Source organism: Camellia sinensis, chromosome 5 (assembly GCF_055761805.1).
Source record: "Camellia sinensis isolate YWXY chromosome 5, ASM5576180v1, whole genome shotgun sequence".
In the NCBI taxonomy this organism is placed as follows: Eukaryota; Viridiplantae; Streptophyta; class Magnoliopsida; order Ericales; family Theaceae; genus Camellia; species Camellia sinensis.
The window spans coordinates 93212711-93234515 of NC_138965.1; the positions used below are offsets into that span (position 1 = coordinate 93212711).

The following is a 21805-nucleotide window of genomic DNA, read 5'->3' on the forward strand; positions in this document are numbered from 1 at the left end:
GGATTATATGAAAAACATCAGTGCGATTGTTTCAAAATAAAGTGGGGTATTTAAAAAAGAGGAAAAGTGACTTGGAAAAAATAAATAAAAATAAGTGATTTTTGAAATCAAATGGAGGAGAGAGAGGGACAAACCCATGTGATAAAGTGGAGAGAGAGTCGGTGAGTGGGGTGCAAAAGGTGAAGGAGAAATGATGGATTGAAAATGGGTGACAACAACTGGAAAATATCATAGATCTGATTTTTAAAAACCTCGTGACAGCATTTCATCAGCTTCATCCAAGACAAACATTTTGATGTAAACAGGGCAAAGTGATTGTCTCCGCAACATGTCAAACACACGACCAGGAGTACCAACAACAACATGAACCCCACTGGAGAGAATGCGTTGATCTTCGCGCACACTAGTCCCTCCAACACAAGCATGAACCTTCACACTTTGCTGGGCAAGTTCAAGAGTGGGTGGAAGAACCAAAGCTTGGCACTCAACCAAGCTATAATCTAGCTGCTGCAGAATTCCAGTTCCAGACTGTCTCGTCATATGAGGTGAAGAATTCTTCTCCATCAGCCTCACACATGACTACAGTTGCACAAATCTTTGTTGATTTTATCAGCGGAATAGGTTGAGGTCCGGCGGGCGGCCAAGGCGAGGTTGCCGCCCGCCGGTGAAGCGAGAAATACTAAGGTCTTAACCTTGCTCTGATACCATGTAAGAAATAATGTATAGAGAAAGAGAGAATAAATTGTATGTATTATTATTGATTGATATATTGATATATATTACAATGATTCATGATTCCTATATATAGAAGAGGGTGAGTGTGTAGTAGGTAAGGAGTAGGTGAAGTGGAGGTGGTAGTGGTGTAGTGGGTTAGGTTTAGTGGAGTAGGTGAGATGGTAGTGGTGTAGTGGGTTAGGTTTAGTGGAGTAGGTGAGGTGGTAGTGGTGTAGTAGGTTAGGTTTAGTGGAGTAGGTTTAAGTGGGTGAAGTAGGTGGAGAGTGGTGGATTTTAACACTATCCTTATCTCAGTGGCTCGGAGATTGGAGAATTTAATGAAGAATTTAAATATTATCTGCTTGATTGGAAGGATGAGTGTGTGGGCATGATTGGGGTGATTGGATTACAACTTGATTATGCGAGTCTCATGGAGTAGGCTTTTGGAAAGGTAATAATGAGGGTGATGGATGACTTTTTTCCTCACCTTTTTTAGGGTGGGTGGAGGAAGTAAGGTCTAGTTTTGGATCCTTGGTGTGGTTGAGGGCCTTTGAAGGAGATCTCTTTGAATGTGTTTGCCATGGTGACTAATTCTGAAGGTTTAGTGGTAGAGTATTGGGTTTCTTCTCTTGGGAGAGGCATATGGAGCTTTGTGTTTTAGAGGCATTTGGAAGAGTGGGAGGTGGAGTCCTTCATGACTTTTATGGAATGTTGGAGGGCAATGCGGTTAGGGAAGGAGCAGATGATGAGCTATTTTGGAAAGGTACCAGTAATGGTACTTTCTTTCTTGGAGTCATCTTTCTATAAGATATAGGTTGGAGGAGGTGATAGGGGTTCCTGTTGGAGAGGTGTCTGGTGTTTCAAAGCTCCTCCCAAGGTTTCTTTTTGTTTTTTCTTTTTTGCTTGGATGGCTGCACGAGAAACTATTTTCATGACAGTCAATTTGAGGAGCAAGGATAAATTTTTGTTGATAGCCTCCCGTGTAGTCATGTCCACGATTTTTCGAGATTGGCCTGTTATGCCCCTCTAGGCTTAAACAAATCCATGCCCACGATTTCAAGGGTTACATTGAAGTATATACAAAACTGGTCAACAAGGGGATTGTATTTAATTCTACATAGGTATGTATGCAACAACCCAGGTGGAGATAATTTCTCAAATATGGGTTGGCAGTGAGTTGTTCTCTTTAAACAGTTGTTTATTACAAAAATTATATTTCTTCCATGTACGCTCATAGATAGACCAAAATGATCACTAGTTCAACCTCATGTTATGAAGCACATACACTCCATTTTAGTCATAGTACCTGTGTTCATTACATGTCCGACATAGACAAGACTTGGACACAACGAAACACAAGTTAGACACGCCTCCAAGTGATGTGTCAAGTTATTTATTTATTTATTGTTGGATATGTTTGGGGGCATGTCAAGGACACACGTTCTGTTTTGAACGCTCTACATGACAAGTTTGGGGTTTTATTATAATTATAGGAAGGTGGTTTGGTAGTCAAAGTATGGTATTTGGAAACAAGGGCTTTGAAATTGAATAAACAAACAAAAAGTTCTCCTTAAAATGTTTGACCTTTGACGCCTTTAATCAGTGCCCTAAAAGGCAGAAAACATCTCTTTGAAAAAATCAGTTGGCCCTCTCATATTTCGAGTGTTCCTATTATCTGCTTCCATTTGCATTGGCTTTGTGAATTTTTGGTGCAAACTTTTGATAAATGTTAACACCATACTATTAATTCTTAAATAAAATAGTTGGAATTTATGAATTTTATATGAATGATCTGTTAATTATTGAACTTAAATGCTTTTGACATTTGTGATGTAATGGTTTATGATCGATGAAATAGTATTGTGTATTATTAATGATGCTTAACTTATAATTGAGTTATTTTTTCATAATGAATTAGTGTTATTTTTTCATTATTTTTTTTTGTTTGTAGATAAAAATTAACAAATAAAAAATATGTACGATGTATATTTGCTATATCCAGTCTTGTCCTTATCCTTATTTTTTTGAAAATATCTGTCTTGTGTTCGTATCCGTGCTTCTTAGGTTCATGTTTTTCTTGTATTGCTTGTGCCATATTCCATGATTTGTATATTATCCTAATATTTGGTTTATCTAGTTCAGACTTCAAAGCTAATTGTTTGCGAGGGGTGGTAGGCTGTGGGGTTATGAAGCACCGACACTTCAAAATAGATGCTGTAGTTGTGTGGGACACGTATGAGACACAAAAAGGGTGGGAACATGTGTCCAACACGGCCATGTGGAGTGTCCATTTAATTTTTTTATTTTTTTATTTTTTTTCACTAGACACGAAGGAACACACTTTGGGACATGAAGGGTTCTTATTTTAATTTTTCAAAACTAATTTCAGGAATCATATACATATATATATATATATATATATATATATGAAAATATGAGCGTTGAATTAAAAAAAAAGGATTTTCTTAACGTCTTCCCTTGGGGCACATGTTAAGAAATTTGAAATGCTTGTACATTTGCGTGTAATAAAAATTTACAAACATTTTATACCTTTTAACATGTCCTCAAGGCGCACATTAACAAGACCCTTAAAAAAAATTGTAGAAATCATATCAAACCATTGACAGCTCAACCCAAATCTAATTACAGTTGTAAAGTTTTGAGACTGGCTTCTAGTGATCCCCAAAGCCCTATCATAACATTGATATAGTCTTTGGATGATGCACAAATCTAATTACAGTTGTGAAGTTTTGAGACTGGTTTCTAATGAGTGTGTTCGTTATGTTAAACTAGTGTTAGTTTTCATTAATTTTGGTTGTTTATAAATGTAATAAATATATGTAACCTATGAAGCACAGACACTTCAAAATAGGCAGCGTAGCGGTGTTGGACATGGGGCCATTCAACGTGTCTCTTTAATTTATTTGTTTTTGTGGTATGGGACACGTTGGGGACACACAGCACGACACGTCGGGGACACAACAAGGGGACATGGTAGGGCCAATTTTTTTAATTTTTGTGTATCTTTTGGGTCACAGTGTAAATTTAATGAAGTTAAAAAAAATAAAATTAAAAAATCCCTAACTCAAATAAATCCTAAATTAGAAGAGACCTAAATCCTAAATCAGAACAAAAAAAAGAGAAGAGAAACGAAGAACCTATTCGAGGAAGGCATCCGATTGATCTCTCCATCAAGCTCCATATCCAGTCTGGTAAGTCTCTCTTCTCTCTCGTCCTGTCTTGCCTCTCGTCTTTCTCTCTTCTCTCTCGTCTTGTCTTGTTGATTGTCTCTCTCTCTCTCATCTTCTGTCCTCGTTGTCGTCGTCCCTCTATCTCGTTTCACTATCATCTGTCTATCTATAATAAATATGTGATAAATATGGGAAATACTATTATATACTATTTATAAAAAATTTATTATATATATATTATATTTCTCTTTAAATCAGTTTCTTTTTTCTTTTTTCTTTTTTCTTTTTCTATTTGTTTATTTAAATGTAGTGACTTTTATATATACATTGAATTAATGTTAGTTTTATTAATTTTGATTGTTTGGTAACATAATATTAATTTACATTGCAAATACATATATATTTTAAAAAAAAAATTGCCGTGTCCCCCCCTGTTTATGTCCCCATTTTTTTGAAATCGTCACGTCCTATGTCTGTGTTCGTGTCCATGTTTTTGCTTCATAGTACGTAACACATAAAAATTTATAAAATTATATTTTTTTGCCATATCCTCATTGTGTTTGTGTCTTGATATTTTTGAGATCGCCATGTCTTATGTCTTTGTCTGTGCTTCATATCTGTGTGGTGTTTTGTGATAATTTTCAAGTTAGTAGTTTTCTTTCTCATAAGTTCCAACTTGACAACCATTTGGGATGGCTACCTTTGCTTGTAGAGAACTAGAAAAGGATACAAAACTGTCCGGATTTTTGAGGGGACGATTCGGCTTCACTTTTAATAAATTAAGAACTGTTGATTATGATTTGGTTCACAGATTAAGACGCAACAGAATTAGTTTAAACCAAACCGAATCGTGCTTGATTCTTTCTTAATGTATAGGAGTGTTTCACCATGTATTTACTGTCACTCTTACTCATTCTTTTCCTAAAACCTCAAATCTCATTCTGCGGTTGGTGAAGCCTTCATTCATGCTATTCACAAGATACTTTCCCTATATGTAAAGATATATGTGTTGAAGTGTTATTTTTTCACTATTTATATCCATGGCATTGTGCCATAGTGGTATCCTCTTCAACCCCTATAGCGGAAGCTGCGTTTGAGCCCCATGTGGGGCGTTAGAGGTGATCCCTTTTCCCTTTTTCCTTAGATTAGGAGAGTGTAGTTTCTAATGAGTAGTGACCACAAAAAAAAATAAAATAAATAACACACACACACATATGAACTGTGCTGAACATAAAGTATGTAGTGTAGGTTCTAAGTATTTTGAAAAAACTAGTTTACTAAATATTTAAAAAATTTGAAGTATGCTTATTGAATTTTTGGAATGCTTCTACAAATGGAATGAATTTTTATTAAACGGATAGTCTAGATATAGTGATGAATTTTTTCCCCCTAGAATCGTGAAACCAAATCGGAACCGAACCATTTTTAGCAGTTTGGTTCCAAAGGTTTCACGTTTGATTTGGTTATTAAATCTTTGAAGCTGTAGACATGGGTTTAGTTCTTGGACAGAACTGATCCGGTCCATGAACACTTCTACTCATGCTTTCGTTTTCTAATCCTTATGCATATATATGAGTATATTTTTTGGGTAAATTACACTAACCCATGGAGTTTTGCATAATTCCAGGGACCTCCCCTATGGTTTCAATAATTACATTATCCTTCCTTGCTGTTGAATATATTACTTGGAACATGAAACGTTCCGGTATGTGGAACAAAAATGTGGTATGCTATATGATCTAAAATGTGATATGATAAGGGTAGACTTGTATATATATTACACTTAAGAATATAAGGTACTTCTAAAGTAATTTTTTTTTAATTATTAGGCATTCAATAAAATGTATTTTAAAAAAAAAGAAATTTAATTCATTTTTTGTCTTGTCAAAACTTAACTCACCTTAGATTTTAGTTTATTATATTTGATTTTTTCCCTCTTCTAATGTAACATTTAAGGAAATATATTGAAAAAACTTTTGAAATTGCTTCGGATCACTAAATTTACCATTTTGGAATTGAAGTGTATTGGAACGTGCGTACCAATACGTAATTAGCTAGGGTATTAATATTTTATGGTACCACAGTTTGAAACTATTATTAAGATTTTCCTTCCGGGTTAACTTGGCATAGATGACATAACTTCATTTTTTACCCCTGAACTATTGCCAAAATATCTGCTTAGTCGCTAAACTATCAATTGAGTTTATCAAGTCCCTAAGGTATATATATAAATCAAAATGTATTTAGTTCTTTAACTATCGATTGAATCTATAAAGTCTTTAAAATATTTAATTCAAATCTATTTAGTCCTTAAAAGGATTACAAAAATAAAATATAAGCCCATAAGTATTATAAATTAGTAAAAGATCCTACCTAGGTAAATTTTATTCTAGAAAATCCTCAAATTCTATTGTCTTTAGAAGTGTTTTATTTCGCTATGTGTTTAAATTGGTATCAGAGCTTGGTTTCTTAGCCTTGCCAATATAATTATATGATTATTAAATATACTGAAGAAGAAGAATAAGATAATTTAAATAATAGTACTTCGCTATAAATAATAATAAAACAAAATAATACATTAATTAAGTTATTAAAAGACCTTAACAAAACACTTAAAAGACAATCAATTAGAAATTATAAACGAAATCTTGCATATAATATTAGATAAAAGTAAACAAGTAGTTATCTATGAAGCACGAATACTTCAAAACAAGTGCCGTAACCATGTTGGACAGACGGACATGGTAGGGACATGCATGCCGTGTCCCCTTAATTAATTTATTTTCAGGGGATACGTCAAGGGATGCTTCGGGGACACGCTAGGAACATGCCAACTTGTCTTTTCCCAGCTTTCTTTAGTACTTTTGATGAATGTTGGATGTTGAATGTTTATTAATTTTTTTTCTTAGATTTAAATATGTTGAATGTATAGATGAGAAGGAGAAGAAGTTGCAGAACTGAGAGAGAGGGAGAAACAACTGTTGTATATTATTGATTCAAAAACATAAGGTTTCCCCCTTACACACAACTATTTATACTAATAAGAATAAGACATAAAGACTAAACTACCCCTAACACTTAACGCTCCCTTTCAAGGTGGTGCAAAGATGTCTCTCATGCCCAACTTGCAACAAATAGGGTGAAAGACTTTATTACTAAGACCCTTAGTAAAAACATCTGCCAGTTGATCTTCAGATTTAACAGAAGGCATATCACACCCTTATTCAACTTCTCCTTAATGAAATGTCTGTTAATCTCAATATGCTTAGTCCGGTCATGTTGAATAGGATTGTGTGCAATACTAATAGCAACTTTGTTGTCGCAGTACAAAGTCATGGGATCATTGCAATCAAGCCCTATATCACTTAACAAAGATTGATGCCACATTAGTTCACATGTTCCATGTGCCATAGCCCTGTATTCAGCTTCAGCACTAGATCTGGATACTACCGCTTGCGTCTTACTACGTCATGCAACTAGATTTCCCCCTACAAAAGCACAGAGAGCGTCTGTCATGTGAATGCTTCCAACCTTAAGTGACCATGATTAGAGAACAAAATTCCTTTTCCAGGGACAGATTTAAGGTACCTCAAAATGCGATAGATTGCATCCAAATGAGTTGGACGAGGATCATGTATAAACTAACTCACTATCCCAACTGCACAGGCAATATCTGGATGAGTATGAGATAGATATATCAGTCTTCCCACAAGTCTTTGATACCTTTCCTTCTCCACAAGCTCACCAACCCCACTACAAAGACGACGATTGGTCTGAATCGGTGAATCAGTTGGTTTGCAACCCAACATGCCCAGTTCCTTAAGAAGATCTAGAATGTACTTCCTTTGAGAAATGAAGATGTCTTTATCAGATTTGGCAACTTCAATCCCAAGAAAGTATCTCAATGGACCAAGGTCTTTTATCTCAAACTCCTTGGCTAACTGCATCTGGAGATGTGTCACCTCCTCCTCATCATTACCTGTCACAACTAGGGATGTAAGAAAAATCGAAAAAACCGACTAAACCGATCGAGCCGGTCATATTTGGTCGGTTTTTTAATCTGAATCGGTCTGTTCGGTTTTGGAAATTAATTTTTTTCAGTTTTCAGTTCGGTGCCGGTTTTGATATACTATACACTGATTTGTACCGAAACCGACCGAATATATTTACATATAATATATATTAAATATATAATGAATATTTTGACTCTATTTGATAGACTTGTGGTTTAGACTTATGGGATGATTGTTTTAAGTTTTGGTTTTGTTTTGATGTCAAGACTTTGGTTCTGAGATTATATTTTGTTTCTAATTCTAATTCAAATTCAGTAAAAGCTTCAAGCCTTAGTATTTATTAATTTTTTTATTTGTATTTTTGTGAATGGTTAGATTAGATATGGTTAAAATTGTGTACAAATGGCTAATTTAATATTTTTATATAAATTATTTATTATACTACAAATTTAAGAAATCACTTAATTTTGAAAGTACTTAAACCGATTAAACCGCATTGAACCGAACCGTTTGAATCGGTGCGGTTTGATAAAAAATTTGGTCTGTATTGGTTTTCAATATAATAAAACCGACATTATCGGTTCGGTGCAAAATTTCATCCAAATACCGACCGTCCCGAACCGATTACATCCCTAGTCACAACTATGTCATCCACATATACAATAAGCACTGTTACTTTATGTACATTGTGTTTGACAAACAAGGTGTGATCTGCATTGCTTTGCTAATACCTAAATCCCAGCATTGCCTTTAGGAATCTACCAAACCAGCCTTAGGAGATTGTTTCAAACCATACAAAGCTTTCTTCAATCTACAAACCCTTCCAACTGTAGACTGAGATGAGAATCCTGGAGGTACATCCATATATTCCTCCTCCCCTTCTAAATCTCTATGAAGAAAAGCATTCTTCACATCTAGTTGCTATAGAGGCCATCCCAAATTAGCAGCACATGAAAGAATATCTCGAAATGGAATTCATCTTTGCTACCGAGGCAAAAGTTTCTTGATAGTCTATTCCATATGTCTAGGTAAATCCCTTGGCCACTAGTCTTGCTTTGTACTGTTCAATCGTCCCATCTACATTGTGCTTAATGGTGAACACCCACTTACATCCGACTGGTTTTTTCCCATTAGGAAGAGACACCAACTCCCATGTGTTATTTTTACTCGAAGCTTGCATCTCTTTTACCATAGCTACCTTTCACTTAGGATCATTGATGGCTTCTTTCCTACCCTGCGGAATACACACAAAAGAAAGAGACGAAACAAAAGCACGGTATGTAGAAGACAACGAATCATATGATACAAATTTAGAAATGGGGCGTTGAGTACAAGCTCTAACCCCCTTTCTGGGAGCAATAGGAAGACTTAAATCATCAGCAACAGGACTATCAACAACAGGTGAAGAAATGGATTGAGGATCAGTGGAAACTGGGTGTGGAACTGGCATAGGAGATGATGATTGACTTGGTGGCACAAGAGAAGTCTGCTCTTTCTGACGCCGTGAATAAGTCTTAAGATTAACTTTGTCCAAACGACCACCGATAGTCGACTCCTCATCAACAGAACTCTTAGGCTCCCTCTCACCACAAATAATAAAGTGCCATCAGCCACTCTAACCGTATCTCGTCCAGAACTAGGTGAATAAGAATGGAAAAAACTAGAAGTACCTGTCATGTGATCGGTAGCACCGGAATCAATGATCCAAGGAGACGACGAAGAGGTACTAAGTGCACTAGCAGAAATACCTGTGTGGGCAAAGTTGGAAGAGGCAGAAGAGGCAGGAGCTAAGGTAGGTGAAGAATCAAGTCGAGCCATCAAATGTCTGAGAGTGTGAAGCTCATCTTGGGAAATAGAATCAGTATCATCTGAGGCACTAGCAGTAGTCTCAGAAACATGTGCTTGAGGACGAACACCACGACCACGACCACCACCACCACAGCCACGGCCTCGAGTGGGCAGACCATGCAACTTCCAACTGTGTTCTTTGTCATGTCTATCTTTCCCACAATAATCACACTTCAACCGTTCCCAATCAACCAATGGACCCTTACCACCACCTTGAGGTTGACATCACTTGACTTGGGGGCGACAACCATTGCTGACCGATCCTGAATAGGGGCATGCACCATAGCACTAGGACGACTCTCCTCTTGCTGAACCAGTGCATAAGCCTCACGCAATGTGGGAAACGGAGAGCAACCCAACACCTGAACCCGTATTTGATCATACTCCAAATTCAGGCCAGCAAGAAAGTCATACACCCGCTCCTTCTCCACAGCCTGCTGAAACATAGTGGCATTCGTGGAGCAAATTGGCTAGAAACTCTGGTAATAATCTAGTTCTTGCCATAAACCACTCAACTCAGCATAGTAGACTGCTAGAGAGCGATGCTTCTGATCCAAGCCCCTAATCTTCTTTCTCAATTCATAGGCCTGTGCAAATCATTACCCTGTTGAGAATACATCTGAGATGTGGCTATTCAAATCTTGTGAGTGGCATCCATCAAGAGAAAAGTCCTACTAATGGTAGGTTCCATAGAATTGATCAGCTAGGTCATCACTAAAGCATTCTCAGAAATCCATTGAGCAGATAAAGCACTGTCCTCAGTAGGTTGCTTGGTACTACCGGTAATATAGCCAGTCAAACGCCGGGTGGCAATGGCAAGACTGTAGAAACGGGACCAAATCAAGTAATTGGTGCCATTAAATGTGACCGGACTAATCTGGAGAGAAGGACTATCACCAAAAGTCATACCATGACTCAGTCCACTCTCATCCTTGCCCTTTACTGACCCTTGCTTTCAGCCATGAGATAAGAGAGAGATGGTGCAGAAACACAAGCAGGATATCAAACAAGTCCTGAAAACACCTAACCAGCACAACAAAGCACCTTCTAAGGTTGAAACTGTGCAATATAATCCCAGAATAAAGCAACCAGATCAACTAGGAGCCCAAACACTGAAACAGATCATCCAAAACTCAGGAAAATGCGAAGTTAGGGCCAAAATACATCAAAATAGGGACAACATACCCCTCTAGAGGGTCAGTTGGCTCCCAAGATGTGAGGGGGAGGGAAAAATCAATCAAAAAGGGTCAAACAGTGACTTTCAAAAAATCACCCAGTTTTGATGAAAAATAAAAAAAATTGGAAAACATAATCAATAATAACCAAAAAATCAAAAGCAGATTATAGGATGTATACCTATTAATTTTCGAGCATACTGCAATTATTTATTTATTTATTTTTTTTTTGAGAACGTACCAGGATACAAGAACGAGGGAAGGAGAGGAACAATCTTTGTAACGAGTTGAATTAAATTAAATTTTGCCCTTATTATTATTGTTGTGGTAAAATCGTGGACTATGCTATTTAAATTGGTGAAAATAAATTATATTACTTCTTGATTTCGACTTCGTAAGGCCTGCTTGGCAAAATTATTTTTTTTAGTTTTAGTTATAGTGATTCTTGGGTCTTGAGTAATAAATGAGATATAAATTCAATTTTTGGGTTTTATTTGATTAGTCCATACTTAATCATTTTGGTTCATATTTAATTATGTAAATGTTGGGGACCACCTTAAGTTTTTTAAAATTAATTTATATTTTAATCTCAGTTAAGGATTTATTTTAAATTATTTAACTCTATTCATTTTGGACCCAATTGATTGAATCGTGACCCGTTAGTAACCATGTAATATTGTTGTGGTTTTATTATTATTATTTAATTACCATAAACGAATTGTGAATATTTATGGTGTGTACCATTAAACGAAATATATTTTCTGGTGTGAAAATATTATATCATTTTTGTCATTTATGCTACTAAATTTATGGGTGATGATTGAGACCCCCTCCAATCACCACCCCCACCACCCCCACACACACGTGGCGGGTGGTGATTGGAGGAGAAGGAAAAAAAAAGAAAAGAAAAAGAAAAAGAAAAATGGACCAATCATAGGAAGAGGGGGTCAAGGGGGTGAGTAAAAAAGGGGGTCCAAGTCATTATTCTAAATTTATAATGATATTGAAACATACTTTTAATTGATATATATATATAGATGTATATATATTGATAGATATTTGTATTGATTTGAAAAAATAAAAAAATAAATAAAAAAAAGGGACAAACCCCACGTGGGGTTGTCCAACCCTTTTGCCATTCTTTTATTTGCATTTTCCAAAGCTGCCTAGCTCTCTCTCTCCCACTTTTGGTTATCTCTTTCGGCTCAGTTTCTCTCCCTCATTTTTTTTTTCTCTTAGACATTCATCATGTAAAACTTTTGATCCACCAAAATCTATTAGGTTGTAGACCATAGTTCTTAAGATCAAAGTGAAGAGCTTGATGAGAGCAACGTTTTGATCGGTGGAGATCGAAATCCAACAAAGTCGAAAATTGGCGTTTTTGCTTGTTTCCTCTTCTAACTTGAGGTAGGGATTTTTCCTACATTTCTTTTTGCACTTTTACTTGATTATATGGAGTTTAGAGTTGTATATAATTTAATTAGAATTTTTGAAAAATTTGTGATTTATTTGCTTAAAAGAGAAATTTTGAGAAAAATAAAGAGTTGATATGCCCAAATTGCGAAAGTGTAAACTTGGAATATATTTGTAAGGTTATGAAAGAGCTATGTTTTAAATTTGAACAAAAAGGGACTTCGACTCGATCAGTTTTGAAATTTTTATCGGTTTGCGACCAAAAGAGTATTTTTAAAGAAAACAAAGGAATTATGTTTAACTTTTGGGGCTTTTGATCAAAATAGGATGTCATAGTTGAATAATGCTTGGAGAATGAGTTTGGAAAGAAAATGATATTTTCTTGGGTATTAACGGTATTATTTTGCTTAATGTATTTGTTGGAATAAAACCAACACGATTAGAAATGGACCTTGAGAGGTTACCGTGATTGTGATATGAAAACTAGTGTAGTTCATATTTGATGAGAAGTGGAATTGATTGTATTTATCGGAATTTTTTTTGAAATTTAATTGTTTAAATATCTGTTTAGAAATATCTATTTTGGGCTATCGGTGGAGGATAGCCATGATTGTTGTAGAAATGCATGAGACTTAGGTAAATTGAACCACATTCCTCATTTGTTGCATTGGACATTGCATTACATTCATTTTATTGGAAATGTATCTGTTTTTGAGAAATGTTTGGAAATGTATCTATTTGTGAAAAGATGAATACTTGGTGAATCTGGGTAGGGGGTATAGAACCGCGCGGTTAGGTGTCGAGCCTTCCAGTTTACTGGTAAAAATGATAGTGGTAGTGCATTAGGGCCTACTTGCAGACACTCGTCTAGAGATTCACAGAGCCTGTATTCATGTAACAGATATGGTTTAAAATGGAAATGGTTTTATATTTGTTGTTGCATCTCAGCATTGCATGCTTTATAAAAAGAGAGATAAATTATTTTATCATGAGCATGGCATGAGCATACTCCTCTTTAGTCTTGTCATGGTTCATATGTTGTGTAGTATATCTCTACTGGGCTGTGGCTCACCCTATAAGGGAAACCATTTCAGGTATAGGTGCTATGCCTCTGCCAAGGCATTGACTTGGGAGGACTCGGAGCTGAGGCTTCATTTTTGTTTTATTGTTATTTGTTGAATGTAAGCCCAGGGTTGTATTTGCGTTGAGTTGAAACCCCATCTTGTGTAACCAAGAATGTTCTTGGATAAATTTGTAAGCCTGTAGGGCACTTATTATCTGTTTGGCTTCCATTTCATACTACTTGTAAAATGTATGCTTGGGATTGGAACTGGGGCATTGAGATGTGAATAGTATGTATTTGGCATTTGGGATTTAATGAAAATGGATGTATGGAATAGTGGTGGGTTTTGTAGCATAAATAGATATACCCTGCCCAATTTTCTTGGCGTTACAATCGCCAAGGAGGAAGATATTGCTCTAATACCATGTTAAATGTATAGATGAGAAGGAGAAGAAGAAGTTGCAAAACCGAGAGAGAGAGGAGAAACAACTGCGGTATATTATTGATTAAAAAACATAGGGTTTCCCTCTTACACACAACTATTTATGCTAATAAGAATAAGACATAAAGACTAAACTACCCCTAACACTTAACAAAATACTTAATAGATCATTCATAAAAAAGATATAAAAGATATAAACGGTAAGTGTTAATTTCAAAGTTTTTTTTTTTTTAAAATATAAAATTATAGTTAATTTTTGTTCATTTGGATTTTTTTTTATGTAATATTATCTAGATAGCAAATAAAAATATATTTTATTGCCGTGTCCCTATATTTTTGAAATCATTATGTCCCGTGTCCACATCCGTATCCGTGTCTGTGTCCGCATTTGTATCTGTGTTCATGCTTCTTAGGTAGTTATTGTAAAAGATAAGCAGGAAAATACTACAAAAAATTACCCTTAATCTTTGTAAGGAAAATTTACCAGAAGAATTGACGCCCACTTTTTAAAGATGGAATAAAAATTTAAGGAATACTCATGAAATAAAGAGTTGACTGATAAATCAATTTAGAATGGTCCGAATCGTATGGTTTGGTCTGGTTTTTCAAGAGAACAGTTGGGTTTTGGTTGCAAGTAATTAACAACCATTGATTATGGTTCAGTTTTAGGATTAAGGCTCAAAAGAACTTAACTGAACTGTTCTATTTATAAGATTTGACACTTCTTATATTATTTAAAATTGCATTTATGTTGTATTTAGTATATAACAGGAAGAATTTGATGTGTCTTTTACACATTTTATAAAAGTTGGTTTGGAGAAATATTGCTAAGTTCTTAAGTATGCTTCTCAATTTTTTGGAATACTTTTATAGGTATAAACAATTTTTTTATTGAACTGAATTTTCTTAGAACCATAGAATTGAACCGAAATTGAACTATTTTTTTGTAGTTTGGTTTTGGTTCGGTTAAAAAGGCTATACAGTTCGGTTTGGTTCCTAAATTCTTAGTTCTCTTTAAAATTGAAACAAAAATCGTCCATGAACACCACTACTTGTTATCTTGGTTGGTGTTGTGCTGTGGGTGTGTTTAATATATAAATGGTTTGGAGGCAACTGAGGGGACATGTTGGCATTTGAAAATAATCATAGTTGACATCAGCAACTTTTGTTATGTATAGTTACGGATGACTCACAATGGGGAAATCTTTGTTGATGCTAAAACAAAAAAGAAAAAAAATTGGGGAAATCTTGATAATAGTTTCACATGCAAGAGAGTTTAGTGTAATTATTAAAACTACACGGAGGTCCTTGCAATTATGCAAAAACTCGGGGGAGGTCAGTGTTATTTACTCTTTTGTGTGTGTGTGTGTGTGTGTTTTAAGTAATTGGTGAACCACCAGCTTTTAGCTTGATCAGCACCTCTTGTCATTCCAAAGATGAGGTTCAAATCTTGGTTGAATTACATGTATGCCGTATGTCTTTCTTTAATTGAAATAAACATAAATAATTAGTGAGGCTGTTTTCCTGTAGGTGGAGCAAAGGGGAGCAATCAACTGCTTTGGCTACTGCTACTGATTCTACCTTGCAGGTAGCTGAAACTTAATGAAACAATTCTGAAATCTATTTTGTTTAGTTTAAGATATCAGCAACACACCTGCTGCAACATGTGGTGGGTGAAGGGAAACTACATGAAGAACAGAAAATGGCTGAGTTGTGACTAGTTGAAATGAAATAACTATATTTTGCTTCCTATCCTATCCTACTTTGGGGTTGGCATTTCTAGTGGCTTTTTGACTTATTGGCTTTTGTAAAGTGTTTGGGAAATTTCTCAGAAGTCTCTTTTTTGTGAGTGACAAAGTTGATGTGACATTTAACTTTTTAGCTGATGATGACAAACAAGCTTTTTGGCTTTTTGTTTTATTGGCTTGTGTTTTTGAGACGGTTTTTATGTTTTTGGTGGACATGTAATTTGGAATATTTGGATTGGATAGAAGTTTGAAACTGTTATCTATTTCTGAATCTGAAACCATCATTCGCTGCATTCGTAGAAACATAGTCCTTCTTTGTCTATGCAGGAACTATCTGATTGGAATAGTCGATATCACGAGAAGTTTGGATTTGTTTTTCTCATATGTGCCTCTGGGAGGAGTACCCCTGAAATACTTGCTGAGCTGAAGGTAAAGTCTTTATGGTGAAATACTTCTCCAAGCACCTCACTTGATTTAAAATGTATAGATTTCTTTTCTGACTGGCATGAGCATTACCTGAGTATGTTTATGGAGAACAAAGTAGCTTATTGGGGGGAAAACACTATGGCTGTGTTTAGACCCTGGATTTGTGGAGGGAAAAGAAAGGAACGGGAAAAGTTATGAAAAGAAAATGAAGTAGAAGTCAATTTTTTTTTTGGGTTAGTTAGGAACAGGAGAAGGAAATGAATGTATGTTTGTCAAAAAATCTATTTTTTGTAGTTACATACATAAAATGAGCATGTCTAAGTAATTCTATTTTCTTTACTGTTTCCTTTTTCCTGAATGAATCCAGGATCCTCGCAGCCTAAATAATTCTTTCTTTCCAGGAAAACAGAGCCGCATATTGAGGAGATAATATTTGGTCAAAAGTGCAGCAGAGAATGTTTATGTCATGAATTTTTTCCAATTTGCTCCCATGTTTCAATGTATTTCTAGGGAATTTAACAAGAACAGCTCCTTGGTTAAAAAGAAAGTTTAAAAATGACCCAGCAGGAAAAAGTAGCAATGTATAAAAAACTCTTTCTTAATCCATTGGTCTTAACCTATTTGATTGGCAACAATAACCTCTGACAAATATTTAATTACTCCAGGATGTTCTAGCTGTGTACTAATACATAGAGACAGTTACAAATAAGAAAAGAATTTACTCCATTGTGATACACATGAAAACAAATCCTTGGAACTCTGCATTTCTTTCGTAAATTGAATGCATCTGATGTTTATTTTTCTTTCACTCTCTATTTTACTAGTTCTCTTGAAATAATAATATTCAAATGGCCGGCTTAGGCTGATGGATGTTTTTATTTTTCCCTTGCCTGTAGCGACGTTACCAAAACAGGCCTCTAGCTGAGTTTGAGATTGCAGCCGGGGAGCAAATGAAAATAATTGAACAACGTCTTGCCAAGCTTTTTTCGACTAAAGCAGAGGGTGCTTCAACAACTAATGCTCAAGATATTGCAACAAAAGCTGGAGGTAGTGTTGCACACTATTTTATATGGACTCTTCAAAATAAATTAAATACTTATGTCGGATACCTGACAGACACTTGGACAAGGGTGTGGGATATGTGGCCAATACTTTCCATCGGACACCTATTATACCGTTTAACTGTTTTAAAATGATTAAAATGTGACACTATTTTATCTCACATAATAGATTAAAAATATAAAAATATGACTTTTTTTAACAGAGTCTGTGTACTCATAAATTTGAGGTTTGATCGGTCCAACTTCTAGATATGCTCCTGCACTTGACATTCGTATCCGAGTTCATGTAACATATTGTAATGGGTTATATGAGTTACATATGTATATACAAAATGTGACGTTCAATATTAACTTGTAGAAGATCGTGTGAGCATCATTGGAGCACATCGGACCACTTCATCTGAGGCTCCTGTGGCAAAACCAGCGGGAATTCCAGTTAGGACTCGACCGCCTATCACAACTCATGTCTTGGATGTTGCTTGTGGATCTCCTGCGTCTGGTATTGATGTACGATTAGAGATGTGGAGAGGCAATCAAGCCTGCCCAACATTTGGTGAGAATGAAACAGGCAATTGGGTGTTTCAAGGGTCTTCAACCACCGACAAAGACGGACGAAGCGGTCAGCTGATGAGTATAGTTGATGCTTTGAATCCAGGGACATACCGGATAAGTTTCAATACGGGAAAATATTCACCAGGTGGTTTCTTTCCTTTTGTCTCTATTGTGTTTGAAGTTAGGGAGTCGCAAAAGTGGGAACATTTTCATGTTCCTTTGTTGTTTTCACCGTTCTCTTTCACCACTTACCGTGGAAGCTAGAATTTGTGTCTAGTCGTTGGCAAATGAAACGTATACAATTTGCATATTTATCCATATTTATACTGTATATGTAAGTTTGGATGTGTTTGTGTTTGTTTTTTTTTTGAAAGTTCTAATGCATGGACAAAAGTACCCTTGTCTGAAAATAATTTTAATGCATGATGAAAAGTGTTGTAAGTCTGGCTTATGGAAGTACTCACATGTGGCCATGTTTGATTATCTTCACGAGTTATGAGGTTGGGTTAATAATATGGTAGTTTTTACATAATTTTAATTACAAAAAATGACATGATATTAAGAGTGGAGAAATTTTACTTACACAACATATTACCTCTTTACACTTTCTATTTGAGATAATTTTTTTTTCTTCAATTTTACCCATGTGTGAAATTACATTTAAGGACAAAAAATAAAAATTAAATAGATTTGATTATCTCTTTATACTCATTACACTTCAATACCTATTTCTTTTCTTCCTTTCTTCTTTACTACACATTTACTTTCAAAAAATGAGAATTATAATGTTTTGATTATAAAATAAAGTAATGGACGAATAAATGGTGATGAAAGACTAGCAAAAAAGTAAAATGGTGAGTTATGTTCTTTCTTTTTTATGTTTTCATTTCGTTTTTTGAAAGGGTGGTTTGACTTTTGTTCAGTTTACCAAAACCAAATAGAATCAAATAGTTTGGAATTGCACTATCGAACAAAAAATACTTATCCATTAACCCATTGTCGAATAAAAAATACTTATTCAGTAATCTATTATCGAATAAGATGTACATATCCGGTAACTCACTGCTAAACATTTTTAGTTTATTTTTTTAACATTTTTGTTTTGTTTTTTGCTTTAAAGGATTATGCTTCTATTCATTGTAGTATGGCTAGTGCATTGTTAACAGACTACAGTCACAAATTCATTACAGACACAAATTCATTACAGACGAGATTTGTTATATTTATCTGTTTACTAGTCATTTAGTACCTCTAAAAGCAAGTAATTGGATTCGTTTTCATCACCTGTGTGCTAATAGATGAGAGAAAGTATATACTACACATATTGATCAATTTTGTATGCTTACTATCAATATAGATGGATTGTGATAATATCTTAGTGTGTTTTTATAAATGTTGTATTGATCAATTTGAAAATATTTGTATTGACAAATTTTATGGAATTTTGTTACATTTTATGTTTTTATGGATGTTGGATGTTTTAAGGAAAGTGATTCTACAAACATGCGACAATAGATGGCTGGATAAATCTAATTTATTTGGCAACATGACACTAGAATAATCCAAATTATTTGGCAATGTATAACAGAACAGACCCATCATAAATTTAGAAAAAAAAATATGATGTTCTAAGGAAAGTGAATCTATAAATGTACGACAATAGATGACTGGACAAATATAGTTTGTTTAGTAAAATAATAGCGGAATAATTCAAAAGGAATAGGTGTAATGAGCAAAATTTGTAAGGGTTTTGAAAAAAGTTTCATTTGGGATTAGTTTTGGTATTATAAAGAGTTTAATGAGAATTTCAATTATTTTTTAAAAGTGTATTGAGATAATAGGTGTAAAGAGGTAACATTGTGGTATAAGTAAAATTTCTCTTAATAGTGTTATGGGATTATGAATCTTCAAATGGGTGGGATTAACATTTATATGGAAGAGTAGTATTGTTAATCCTATCTCATATATTAGATTGAGTGATGAGGTTATTATTGTCGTGATATTAGATTAAAAATATAAGATAAATTAGATTAACTCTAATCTTTCGGATTAAGTTGGAAAACTAGTACTAGTTATGTGAGAATCCGTACATGGTATTAACAAGTACTGGTTATGACAAAGTTTGGTGAAGATTTAAAATTAGTAAATGGTTGATGTAGTGATTTAATTGAAGTTATGGATGATTGTTTTTACAGAAGAAAAAATTAAAATACTCATTGATATGGTGAGTTATTTAAAATTAATAGATTGTTGTTTCTCTAATGCGTAGATTGTTTATAGAATAAAATTAATTATAATAGTTATAGTTGTTTCTGGGAAAAAAAACTTTTTAAATTTAAAGTTGATTAATTTTACTTTTGGTCAATTATGTTACAAGAAATATTGAATGTATTAGTAATTTCATCCATTGAAAAGGAATAATTTGATAAGTTGGATTATGCAAGATTAGCAATTTTACATCTAAAAACGCAAGAAATGGAGATGTTTAAGTGATATTTTATTACAGTTTATTCACTTTTTATTTGATGCTCGAGCTTGGATTATTTTGATCCTTTTCTTACTGTAAAATTTGGTATATTTTAAGTATATTTTAATAGTTATATATGTAAGTAGCATGTACAAATATATATATATATATATATATATATATATTTTAAAAACATAAGAAAGGTATCATATCAATAGCTCACTTTAAATCCCGAAAATGTAGCCATCCCTACTCATTAAGAACTCTAATAGACATTCATTATTTGGGGTGGATAAATGTCAGGTGGTGCTATGCCGTGTCGACACTATATAGTAAGAGTACACGTGTCATCCCAAGCCCCACCCACTTAGCCAATTATAAAATTAAAAAAAAAAATAAATGAGTTATGAATATGATCTTTTAAAAAGTTTATTAATTTAAGTTCTAAAAAGAAATATATATATTGGGGTTTTTTTTTAGGGTCTCTGGTATTAAGATTTTATAACATAAAAGATATCAAATATTTCCATAATTTCTAAGGTCCCTCAATTTGATCCAGAGAAATTTCATTCAGAGAATTTCATTCAGAGAATTTCTCTGGACTTCCCAGAGAAATTTCTCTCTAGAGAAATTCCCATCCAGAGAAATTTCTCTGGACCTCTGAGAGAATTTCTCTCCAAAGAACAAATTTCTCTAAGTTTGTTTTATTGAAATTTCACTGAGTTGTCTCAGTAAATTTCACTGAGTGTACTAAACAAACAAAACAAACAAACGAACAGTATAAATACATACATATGACTTCACCAATTTTACTCAATTAAAGACAGAGAAAATTAAACAAATTTTTCTGAGTTTGTTTTTTTGAAATTTCACTGAGTTGTCTCAGTAAATTTCACTGGGTTTGATCCTTTTCCTCAAAACCTCATTCCCCTATTTCAATCTATCAACAGTCACATCACCACACTACAAAATCCCTTTGATCAGCTGCCTTGACCCTGTCGCAATCAGCTTTGCCGCAATCCCACTATAATCCTCCACATTTGGCGCCAACGTGGTCCAGTACGCAGCACACTGCTTCTCCATCAGCTTTTTCTTCTTCTCCGACTCCAAATCCTCCGGTGCAATCTCCTTCACAATCGTTACATCCAACACCTCCGATTTCTTCTCTTTCTCTGACACCATTTGTACCGAAAAGCTACTGTAATGCTCCAAAACTTCATCAAACTCTTTCAACAAACCTTCTTGCCCCTTGGACGCAATCGTTAGCCCGTAATTCAACAAATTATTCGGATCAATCACCGATCCCTTCTTTCCACTGCCCTCATCATTGCTCGAATCCGAATCCGAATCCGAATCTAAATCTTCTACTTTTGGAGCACGGAGAGAGAAGAAGTAATGCAATTCATCCAGTTTAACCGCAACCTCATCTTTACCCAGTGGCCATTGGATCTCGTCAGCAATGTGGCCATTGGCGGTGGAACACGAGGAGGAATGAAAGGTGTAGACTGCTGCTTTAGAGAGAGAACATTTTAGAGAGAAAAAGAGACGCAGAGATGATAGAGAGAGGAGAATATGTGAATTTAGCAGAAGAAGACAGAGTTTAGACAGAGAGAAAAAAAAAATAAGGATTGACTTGAGAGAGTTAATTTTCTCTGTGATATATTGGTGTGGAAGTTGAGAGACCTTAGACAT

At 34.7% G+C, this 21805-nt stretch overlaps 1 protein-coding gene, 1 long non-coding RNA gene and 1 pseudogene across 3 annotated transcripts in view; 2 read left to right on the forward strand and 1 right to left on the reverse strand.

Annotated features, from left to right (window-relative positions):
- LOC114306643 (uric acid degradation bifunctional protein TTL) overlaps positions 1 to 18087 on the forward strand; it is a 29154-nt gene extending 11067 nt beyond the window's left edge. Inside the window, exons 3-6 of one of the 2 annotated variants that reach the window (XM_028251920.2) lie at positions 15390 to 15447; positions 15935 to 16036; positions 16930 to 17080; positions 17453 to 18087. In XM_028251920.2, the coding sequence (XP_028107721.2) occupies positions 15390 to 15447; positions 15935 to 16036; positions 16930 to 17080; positions 17453 to 17910 (769 nt within the window). In that variant the 3' untranslated portion in view covers positions 17911 to 18087. The remainder of the gene's footprint in view (positions 1 to 15389; positions 15448 to 15934; positions 16037 to 16929; positions 17081 to 17452) is intronic. The other variant, XM_028251921.2, reaches the window with a different exon arrangement.
- On the forward strand, positions 792 to 11864 carry LOC145790730 (uncharacterized). Its single transcript, XR_014329795.1, has 2 exons — positions 792 to 911; positions 954 to 11864. It is a non-coding gene; the product is annotated as an uncharacterized LOC145790730 (long non-coding RNA).
- Positions 18088 to 20995: 2908 nt separating the features above from the next.
- Positions 20996 to 21805, reverse strand: LOC114312436 (protein EARLY-RESPONSIVE TO DEHYDRATION 7, chloroplastic pseudogene; annotated as a pseudogene).